At 43.0% G+C, this 11,391-nt stretch overlaps 1 protein-coding gene across 1 annotated transcript in view; it reads left to right on the top strand.

The window, feature by feature from the left end:
- The window catches only part of TMCC3 (transmembrane and coiled-coil domain family 3), a 107,318-nt gene extending 96,464 nt beyond the window's left edge, over positions 1 to 10,854 (top strand). Inside the window, exons 2-4 of the mRNA XM_007946136.1 lie at positions 2,897 to 3,813; positions 5,830 to 5,965; positions 10,552 to 10,854. Coding sequence (XP_007944327.1) covers positions 2,897 to 3,813; positions 5,830 to 5,965; positions 10,552 to 10,854 — 1,356 coding nt within the window. The remainder of the gene's footprint in view (positions 1 to 2,896; positions 3,814 to 5,829; positions 5,966 to 10,551) is intronic.
- Positions 10,855 to 11,391: the final 537 nt, after the last annotated feature.

Raw genomic sequence — 11,391 nt, 5'->3', positions numbered from 1 at the left:
ACATCTTCTTTATTTCCAATACTTACTCTTCCCTCCTCCACTCACATTAATCCTTCGTTCTTTTTTGAATATTTCCTTCCATTTTTTTTTTTTTTTTTTTTTTTTGCATTTTTTTTTCATTGTGATTTGGGTGAAAGTTTACAGAGCTAATTCATTTTCAATACAACAGTTCATACACATTTTGTTTCATGACATTGACTGCAATTCCCACTTCCTCCCTCTGGTTACCCTTTCCCTGTGTCCTTCTTTCCTGTGCATTCCTGCCCTCTGAGCTATCTTCCTATGCAAATACTTCCCTTCTGGTTTCCCATGGTTGATTGTTCTAAGGAGTGTAGCTGCCTGGTGTAAATGTTCACCTTATATGCCTGTCTGTTTGTTTTTTGGCTGGAGGCCACAGCAGTGAGTTCAATTCCAGACCCAAAGGGTGACTAGAGGCCATAGCCTTGGGAGTTTCACCAGTCCCTGTCAGACCAGTAAGCCTGCTCTTCTTTTATAATTTTGAGTTTTGTTCTACATTTTTCTCCCACTTTATCTGAGACTCCTGTTTTGATCCCTTCCCAAGTTGTTGTTAGTGGTAGCCAGACACCATCTAGTTCTTCTGGTCTCAGGGTCATATAGGCTGAGATTCATATGGTCCACTAGTCCCATGGACTAATTGTTTTCATGTGTCTTTGTTGTTGTTGTTGTTGTTGTTATGTGCCGTCGAGTCATACCTGACTCATAGCGACCCCTCCTTGGGTTTCCGAGGCAGTATCACTACGGAAGTAGGATTGCCCAACCTTCCTTCCGAGGAGTGGCTGGTGGGTTTGAACCGCCAGTCGTCTGGTTAGCAGGCAAGTGTCTTAGCCACTATGCTACCAGAGCTCATGTGTCTTTAGTTTTCTTTATTCTTCTTTACTCTGGACAAGGAGAGACCAATTTTTGCATCGTAGATAGCCACTTGAAAACTTTTAAGACCCCAGTCACGCTACTCACCAAAGTAGGATGTAGAACGATGTTTTTGTCATACATCCTACTTTCCAGTTGTATAGTGACTGGGCTTTTTACTTACTTATTTCTCTTTCGTCGAGCCTTTCCTGTGTATGCTTTTCTGCCAGGTTAAATAACCAGTCTCTTATTCATGGCAAAATTGTGTGTCGGAGGAGAGGGGCCAAGAAATAATGTTAACAAACTTTGTAAGTTGTGAAGGAGACCTGCCCACCAGCTGGGCCTGTGTCCCCCTGTAACTGTGGGATAAAGCGCTGGGAAGGATATTTCCCATGGCGAAGGGTTAACACTCACTGTGAAAATGGTCCACGTTTGTGTGGTTCATTCAGTAAGTGTAAGATCTTTACTTATCTTGCCCCTGTTTTATTGTGTCAGCCTACTGGTCCCTAAAAACAAAGGCAACTTGTGTTGAATATTGTCTTGTCTCCCTCCCATTCAGTCTCCCTTGAGACTCTGTATCAAGGCCTTGTTCTAATGAAAGGTTTACTTTATAAATAAGATGCATCATTGTAGAGTTTATGAATCTTTGTTTGAAAATTGTGTTCAGATTCTACAAAGGCCTATTTCTAGTCCTCTGAGAACGCTAATAGGAGAGGGGCCTGATACGGAGGAAGACCAGAGTTAGGGTGACTTGGATTCAAAGCCTGGCTCTTTATACCTCAGTTTACACATATTACATGGACATAATACACTCTTTGCGTGGTGTGGTGCTGTTGTTGTTGTGTGCCATTGAATCAATTCTGACTCCTAGTAACCCTGTAGGACAGAGCAAACTGCCCTATAGAGTTTCCTACTCTGTAATCTTTATGGGAGCAGGTTGCCGATCTTTTCTCCTGCAGAGCCATGAAACCACCAACCTTTTAGTTAGCAACCAAGTGCTTAACCATTGTGCAACCTGGGCTCCTGACATGGTTGTGAAGCTCAAACAAGATGACCTTTATGAAGCCTCAGTAGTGCCTGGCACACAGACTACCTTTCCCCTTTACTGCATAGGCCAGCCACCTCCTTGTGAGGCCACTCAATGCTGCTTCCGGTTCTTTTCTCTAGGTTCTTTGCCTACGAGTGAGACAGCTATTCGCATGGTCTTAGTATTATCATTACTTCACAAAAAAATTACTGTGGTTGTGGTTTGAGGTTGTTTATTTTCATTTCTAAATATTGTGGTTATGTTACTCAATTATTAAAATTAATCTTGTACCTTTCATTCGCATCTGTTTAATGATTCCATTAAGAGATAATTTTCTTGTGTTGATGGATACTCCTGCTGTAACTTCCCTCTCCCCATCCCCGTTCTCCTTCTGTTAAGTGGTTGAATTGTGAATTAGGATACCTTTTAGAGGATGGTGAAACTCAGTGAATGGGCCATGGCAGGTACCCCAGTTACCTGGGCACATCGGGGAACTAAAACTGACTGGTGACCTCCTTGTAGTATGCATTTTCCACCCTGGCAACCAACAGTTACCACCTGTTTAGACTGCAAATTGAATACCCTGGAAGATGTGAATCTCAGTCAGTATGTATGGATGCAGGAAGGAGTTGGGCTGTCTGCATTCACCTTGAAGGAGCTCTGTGGTACCGTGGTTAAGGTATATTTGGCTGCTAACCAGAAGTTTAGTGGTTCAAACCCACCAGCTGCTCTGTGGAAGTAAGATGAGGCAATCTACTTCCATAAAGATTTATAGCCTTGGAAACCCTATGGGTTGCTATGAATTGGAATCAACTCAATGACAGTGGGTTTGGTTTTTTGGGTTTGCATTCAACTTGAGAGGATAGCAGGGAGTTTCTATCTTGTAAATACCTGCAATTTGAAAATCTGAGACTCAAGGTATATCCATTATGTTACAGGTATTATCACACTCAGACTCTCTGATTCCAAATTTTAAAGTCCCTCTTCCCTGCGTCTTTTCAGGTAGAACGTCATGACATGAATACCTTAAGCCTGCCCCTGAACATACGCCGAGGAGGGTCGGACACCAACCTCAACTTTGATGTACCAGATGGCGTCCTGGATTTTCACAAGATCAAGCTCAATGCGGACAGCCTGAAGCAAAAAATTTTAAAGGTAACAGAGCAGATAAAAATTGAGCAAACCTCCCGCGATGGGAATGTTGCAGAGTATCTGAAACTGGTCAGCAGCGCAGACAAGCAGCAGGCTGGACGGATCAAACAGGTCTTTGAGAAGAAGAATCAGAAGTCAGCTCACTCGATTGCCCAGCTGCAGAAGAAGTTAGAGCAGTATCACCGAAAGCTCAGGGAGCTCGAACAAAATGGAGCCTCCAGAAGCTCGAAGGACATTTCCAAAGACAACCTGAAGGACATACACCCTTCTCTGAAAGATGCCCATGCGAAATCTCGAACTGCACCCCACAGCATGGAGAGTAGTAAATCAGGCATGCCGGGGGTGTCCCTCACGCCACCTGTGTTTGTCTTCAGTAAATCCAGAGAGTTTGCTAACTTGATGCGGAATAAGTTTGGCAGCGCTGACAACATTGCTCACTTAAAAAACTCCTTAGAGGAGTTTAGGCCTGACGCCAGTGCCAGGGCCTATGGGGGCAGCACTACCATAGTGAACAAACCCAAATACGGCAGTGATGACGAGTGTTCGAGCGGCACGTCGGGCTCCGCTGACAGTAATGGGAACCAGTCCTTTGGGGCTCGTGGGGCCAGCACGCTGGACAGCCAGGGCAAGCTCACCGTGATCCTGGAGGAACTGAGGGAGATTAAGGACACCCAGGCACAGCTGGCCGAGGACATTGAGGCTCTGAAGGTGCAGTTTAAGAGAGAATACGGTTTTATTTCTCAGACCCTGCAAGAGGAGAGATACAGGTATTTCTGACTGCCCTACTGGTATTCTTCTAGAACCATAGATTACTAACTACAGAGAAATTGCTGCTTAAAAGTGATACGTTAATGGTTTTGTGGTCCATGAATATGGACATAAATCAAAAGGCATTTAGGAATCACTAGTTCTTTCCGTGCTTTATAACTCTTTAAGTTTTATCATTCGTAACCTGTAGTTGACTATTTAGAGAAGCCATGATATGTGTGGTTCTGTTGGAATACACTGTGTATAGTCTATGACCTGTGTGCATCTGAGAGTCATTCAGTAGGGCTCTGAAGGCTCGTTACACCAATGCATGCATCTATATTTGATTCCCTTCAATTACTATGTCAAGTAAAAGACTAATTCATTGTCTAACAAGGTAGCTTTTATTTGATACATCAATCTTGAAATCTTTATATACTGTAATTTTTTACATACTGTATTTAGCTCATTAAACTTTTCACCCTAAATGAAGTGCTTCCAAAAGCAATCTTAAGATAAAAGTATAAATTCAAATCTTACGGGTTATTTTAGCTAGTTTTAAAAGTTAGATATTTTGAAGGCTGACTTTTATGTATGTATAGCTTTTTTTTTCTTTTTTTTAAATATATATGCCCCAGTATGGGTAATTTTCCTCCATTTTCTCAGTGAAAACTTCCCCAAAATGTTTTTTGGTCAAAATGAATACATTGACTTCTAATATTATAGACTAAATAGTGAAATGCCTATTGCATATGATAACATTTAACTTTCAGATTTAGCTTATACGTTGTTTTTTATCTGTAGTGACTTTCTGTTATATTAATTTAGAAATGTGCTTTTCCCAATTCTCATAGTCTCTGAAACAGTTGTTTGAAACTTCCTACATGCAACTTTGGTTTGGGTGTCTTTATCACATAAGAACAATATTCTGAGTCATAGCTTTTCCAGAGTATATTAACTTTAATTTCATCTGACTAGTTTGGGATACAGCATTTTTTGGATATAAATGTAAGACCAAGTCAAAAATATGCATTTACATAAAGTTGGGGCAGTTTTTGCTTTCATTTGTCCCATACTTATATTCCCATGATGCAACCATTCACTGGTTTGCTTACATAATTAAGAGACGTTTGAAAGGCTTGTTTACACCACCACCACCATTTAACACCTATGAGATCAGAACTGAGAATAATCATTAAATCTATTAAAATCTTTTGCCTCTTTTTTTTTTTTTCAATGATTCTATAAAATAGCCTATATAAGCATCCAAAGTAGCATTGATGGAGATCATTCCAGGCTAATGCATCTTCCCCAAACAGCACTTCCTTTTCAAAGTAGACATTGTGAAGTTTCAAATATAAGACAGGCCCGTGTCCTCTGAAGGGGCGGGGTAGGGTGGGAATATTATACTTCTGTTACTTTAGATTTGAACTTTTAGAAACACCACCTGATGAGCGGTCTTTAATTTATAACAAGCATGGTTTTTTTATTGTCACTGAAGTTCCAAAAGCTGAAAACTATTCGGTAGTAGTTGTGCATTGGGAAGCAGTGGACCTGGCTCCATAGAAGTTGATACTAAAAACATGCTTCTCACATTAGAGGCACTCTGGCTATGAAGCCCCAGCACTGTGGGGAGTAGAAGAGGGAGAACCCGCTACGAATGTGGTGGGTCCTTACCTTGAGCAGGACATTGGACAGCCTTGTCTTTGGCTCTGTCAAATGCATGAGCTAGGAAGGTGTGCCCTGTCTTCACTGCAGCCAGATAAGGTGCTAGTCTGACATGAGAAGAAAAGCCAGATGTGGTTTGCACGCTCAGCAGTGAGATCAGAGGGTTAACGCTGCAAGTCCTTTACGGACCTGGATTCAGAGTAATCAGAAAAAGTGTTTCTCACAGCTAGACTTGTTCTTTTGGGGAGAAAAAAAGCAGTCTGCCAGAGAATGAAAACAAGCCAAGGGGCACAGCGGCAGTCAGATAAAAAGGATAGCCACTGGAAGACCTCTGGAATGTCACTCAGAATCGACTCCTCTCTTGTAAGGTACGAACGATTGGAAGACCAGCTCCATGACCTGACGGATTTGCACCAGCATGAGACAGCCAACCTGAAACAGGAGCTGGCCAGCATCGAGGAGAAGGTGGCCTACCAGGCCTACGAGCGGTCGCGGGACATCCAGGTGCTGTTTCTCTCATGATCAGGTGTTCACGCAGGCTATACCCAGGCTTGAATTTATTGAACAAACTAAGTGAATCACCCTTAAACCCTAAAGGATTTCTGGCACATGAGGCAAAATGTTTGCTCTACACCAACATTTCTTCTCCACCATTAGCTCATGTTGTAAATGTTACATAAATAAGCTACACTCTGTACACTTTCTGTCTGATCAGTTAATAAGAATTTATTATCTACCCCAAGACCATCACTTAAATTGTGCCCTCTCGGTCACCACTAAAATTTTGAAAAATATAAGAGTTTGTGACAAACCTTGCCTACAGTAAGCTTGCTGCCTAGCTGGGAGTCAGGAGTAGCACAGGCAGATCAAGACAACATAAAGAAGGGCCCCATTACGTGGTACAGCCTCGGAAAGCCTCAAATTCAGATGTGCAGCGCCCAGGAAGCTTCACAGTAATGAGACGGCCAGTCATCTAGTGGCCAAACTTTGGAGTCCAGTCCCGGGTCTGCCATTTGCTAGCTGTGGGGTCCTGAGCAAGCCGTAAGTACCTTTGCTCTACAAAATCATCACCTTCACATTCTAATTTTCCTAAGAGTTTCAAGCATCTGAATGCAGACTGTGTGTCAAGGACTCACAAAGCACTTTATTTTCCCCCCAGTTACTCCTCACAACACTCCTATGTTGTTAGGATCCCCATTTCTCAGATGTAGAGGCTGATGCACAAGGTTAATTGACTTGAACAAGGTCTCACAAAAAGTCCTTGAATAATAAAGCCTGTGAATGACTGTTCTGGAGAAGGTCATTGAAGGGATAAGTAGGATCCAAGCAGATGGCTTCTACCTGCATCACTGTAAACATAGCCATCTTCCAGTATTTCCTAACTGACACTAGTGCTGTGATGAAACAACCCTGGGCTTGTTGGTCACCTTCTTTAATTACTATTTTTGTAACAAAGGAGTATATGTAATCTTCACCTAATGTTTAGCTGCAGTTTCACAAACTTTCTTTGTAGGCAGTAGTTATTTTCTCCAGCTCTATAAAGGCCATTGGCTGTCCAAACCCCATTTTATAAGGGAGAGAGCAGAAACCTAAAAGTAGCAATTTCTCCTGCAGTGTGTGAGCTGGGGTCCCAGCGGCCCCCTTTTTGTTCTGCTCTGTGTCACTGGCTGGTCCTGTGCTAAATCCAGATTCATCAGGTTTGGGAACCAAAGCATCAGACGGTAGGGGGTGTTTGCCTCCAGAGACCACTGACCTTCCTCTGGAACAGAAGATGCTTGGGAGAGAGGGTTCGGGCCCTGCTCTGCATTAGGAGACTTAGCAAACCACTAGCTGGTTTGAAAAACCTGACTCCTTTTATATACAAAGTGTTATTTGACCAGTACAGTGTCTCAGGTCATTCTATTTTTGAACATGTCTGATATGTCACTTGATCTTGTCTAAATGCACAGCTTAAAATTGGTCTTACGTGGGGAATAGTTTGGGTTAATATTGTCCTTCCCCTTTTATGAAGCATAGTTAGAGGTGAAAGGGTCAGATAAAGGGAAGGGCTTCACAAAGGAACTTAAAAATTCAAGAGTTCATTTCAACATTTTTGGTTTCACTCTAACTCAGAAATGCAAAGATAACATCTGTGTAAGCTCCTGGGGGTCTTGCTCATAATGATGAGAATCCTGGCTCTTCCACTTACTCTCTCTTGGACTCTGGACAAATGAGCACCCTATGCCCCCATCTCCTTATCCATAAAGTGGCAGTCTCAGTGAGCTCTACTTCAGAAGGCTGTCAGAGGGTTAGAGGGACAATACATGTAAATATTCAAGTCTTTACCTCACACTTAACTAGCAGTCAACAAATGCTGGTTCTTCATTTTATTACCCTGTTGTTGTAGCTATGTTCCTCAGGCAGTTGAGCCAGCTCAACTTCATCTTTATTTCTTGTTTGTTTTGTTCTTACAGGGTTATATCAAGGGGATGGGCTAGTATGAATGCAGGTGGCTTTTTTTTCCCCACAGGAATGCAGGGGTTCTGTTCTTGTTTTAAGCAGTTGAGTTTTGTTTTGGGTTTTAATTCTGAATCTCCAATTTACAATGTTTACAAATACTCCCTCTGCTCTCATCCCCAATACATTAAATACTGGGCCTGAGGAAGCACTAAAGACTGTGAGACTGAATCTCTCTTGACGCCATGACTAAAACCCCTTACAATTCAGTGCTTAGTTTTCTTGGGTTTTACCTTTTGACAAAAAATTTGATGACAGTTCTAAGGCAATTGTAAGATCAGTCTATCTGTGCATGTATTTCGTCTACCCAATAATAGATTGATTTGAAAAATGTGTTGATAATTCATTCTTTGTTTCACTCTATTGCCTTTTCCATTTCATACCTAAAATGGAGGGAACCTGCACCCCACGTGGTTGAAGAGAGTGCGTGATCTCTGGGGTATGTGGCTGTTACGAAGTAGGTTCATAATTTACTCAGGAAAGCCAGCATGTTTTACAATGTGAAGATAGGAAGTTTCACCTTTTCTTGTTGGTAGCCCAGTGTAATGAAAGTTACTATAGTAACAGAGAACCCTTTTCTTTGGCCCATAGAGTATATCCAGCAGCAGCAAAGCAAATCAGTGTTGGAGCCATTATACTTATTTAAAACCTTAAAAAGATGACTGCATCTTAGCTGAGCAAATGCATATTGGTCAGTGAGTTAGAAACAGACTAGTGAGCTAAAGGGGCATGTGGTGTTGCCTCTGTTAGATCTTTTTTTCTCCCAAAAGGTGGAGGTTTTTTTGCTGTCAACTTCACATCCTAATACTGGCATGCAGTGTCTTGAATATTCAACAGATATATGGCACCTTCTGTGTGCCTGGCATTAGGCTTTCTGCTGGGGACAACAGCACCATGATAAGCTGGGCCTAGTGCCTGCCCTCCCACAGCTTATGGCCTCATGGGGGAGGAAGGCCAGAGAGAGCCTTGGCCTAATCTGATGGGTCACAGGAAGCTTCCCCCATGAAGTACCAATCCTAATGTGATCTGAAAAGTACATGGGTGACCCACCACTACAGAGACGAGAGAGGAAGGAGAGGAACATTTTAGCAGAGTATACTGCATGTGCAAAGGCCCTGAGGTAGGTAGGTGCTCCTTTTCAGAAGTGGGAAAAAGCCAGTATGATCAGAACATGATGATGGGGGGAGGGTGTGGTGCTAGCTGGGTCTGGACTATGCCAAGCCTCAAAGGGCCATGTTATGTATTTGAAAGTTCTTAAGAAAAGGAGTGGCATCAAATATGCATCTTTGAAAGAGCACTTGGCTGCTGTGTGGAAAATGGATTCATGGAGTTGGGGAACAAGAGGATGTGTAGAGACAAGAAGTCAAGTTATTGCAGGCAAGAGATTGTGGTCCCTTAGTTTGAGTGGTGGCTGTGGGAGGAGAGAGAATTAAGCTAATTGCAGTCAATGTTGGATGTGATATCAACAGGGCTGGGTGATGGGGTAGATGAAAGGATGTCAGAGGATGCCTCACGGGCTTCTGTCTGAGGAACTGGGTGGATCGTGGTGCTGTTTTCTGAAAGAGGAACAGCAGAGGGGAAACATGATTGATTTGGGGGGTGGGGTCAAGGGGGTGCGACACATAATTCTGCATTTGGACATGTTGAATTCAAGGCTCTTTCAAGAAGCTCCAGTGAAGATATCAAGGAGCCATATGGATTTGAGTCAGTCTCGGAGGAGACAGCCAGGCTAGAGACACACTCAGGAGCCATCTCTGTCTTAGTAATTGCAGCCTTGGAGTGAATAAGATCTACAGAGAGAATGTGGCTTAGGGTAGTTTCCTGAGGAGCACAGCACCCAAAGGGCTGGCAGCAGCACAGGTGCCCCAGCTTGGTCCATCCTGTCCCCTTCGTCCTCCCTTCCCTCTCCATTCTCGACTAGTATGTAAATGGACACACACAAGCTCTGAGCGCTGAAAATTAAAAAAGAAAAAAAAACAGACTCATTGCTGTCAAAGTGATTCCAGTTCATGGAAACTACAGGTGCCACAGAGTAGAACTGCTCCCCCTGGTTTTCTCAACTGTAATCCTACAGAAACAGATCACCAGGCCTTTCTTCCACTGTGCCACTGAGGGGGTTGAACCACCACCTGTGGATTAGATTAGTAGAAGAGTACAAACCGTTTGCATTACCTGGGGATTTGAGCAGTAGAAGTAAGGACTGGTAACTGAAGACACCATCTCCTCCGTGACTGAACGTAGGATGCTCCGCTGTCACAAAACAGAACCCTATCCTTTCTCGAGTTTGGGCCCCCTCCCATGATACCAACAGGTGCCAATATTTTAAAAAGTTGTAATAATCATAATTGTTCACTTACAGTGTTTTGTGGCTGTCTAGACATGTTCATTCGATCCATGAATAGGGTAAGATGAACCATGGGATCTTGTATTACTTCTTTGTCCATCATCATCATCACCATCATCACGAGTTTGAGTATTTGAAGCTGCCTAAGCATCAGGCATCCTGAGCTCGAGGGCTTTTGTGCACGTCTGAGCCTGCGCTACATTCCACTCGTCATCTCAACAGCTTTTGATCCTCTCTCTCTTGCCCACAGGAAGCCTTGGAGTCCTGCCAGACTCGCATTTCTAAGCTGGAGCTCCATCAGCAGGAGCAGCAAGCCCTGCAGACAGACACCGTGAATGCCAAAGTTCTCCTGGGGAAGTGCATAAACGTCATCCTAGCCTTCATGACGGTTATCTTAGTGTGTGTGTCGACTCTCGCAAAGTTTGTCTCTCCCATGATGAAGAGCCGCTTCCACATTCTTGGCACCTTCTTTGCCGTGACTCTCCTTGCGATATTTTGTAAAAACTGGGACCCTATTCTGTGTGCCATAGAAAGGATAATAATACCAAGATGAAACCACTGGTGCTTGTCTTCAGGTTCTTTCAAGTTTTTATTTTAGAAAACTTTGTGCATACTACCAAATTTTAAAATTAAAAGTTGGCTGACTGAAGACAATAAGAAGCACTGAGGCTGTGTGGTATAAAATAACTACAGTTCTCTAACTAGTAGCAGCTGCCAATGCATTTCCTGTACTTGGTTAATGTGAATGTTTCTGAGTTCTCCCCACGTATGCTCACTGCCTTAATCAGACCAGATTTCCTGCTCACCTGACTAGCCCAGCATGGTAGACCTCTGTAATTGAGCAATTGGCACAGTTAGTGACCCAGAAGAAAGGGTCTCTCTTTTAAATCTCTACCAAAATTCAGCTTCACTATTGCTAGTGGTTGTGTTTTCCCCAAATCCTATAAGCAGAAAGCATGGGCATAACTCGGGGGGAAATGGAGAAACACAGGAGTTGGCAATGTTGAACACTTGTGGCCTATTGAAATCCCTATGTAATCCCTCCCACTTGTCCACAGATTACTGTAGATCCCATTATGGACCAGTGTCC

The sequence above is a fragment of the Orycteropus afer genome, unplaced genomic scaffold, assembly GCF_000298275.1.
Source record: "Orycteropus afer afer isolate SDZICR_OR568_19922 unplaced genomic scaffold, OryAfe1.0 scaffold00151, whole genome shotgun sequence".
In the NCBI taxonomy this organism is placed as follows: domain Eukaryota; kingdom Metazoa; phylum Chordata; class Mammalia; order Tubulidentata; family Orycteropodidae; genus Orycteropus; species Orycteropus afer.
Note: the sequence above shows the minus strand (reverse complement) of the source record. Positions and strands in the feature narration are given on the sequence as shown.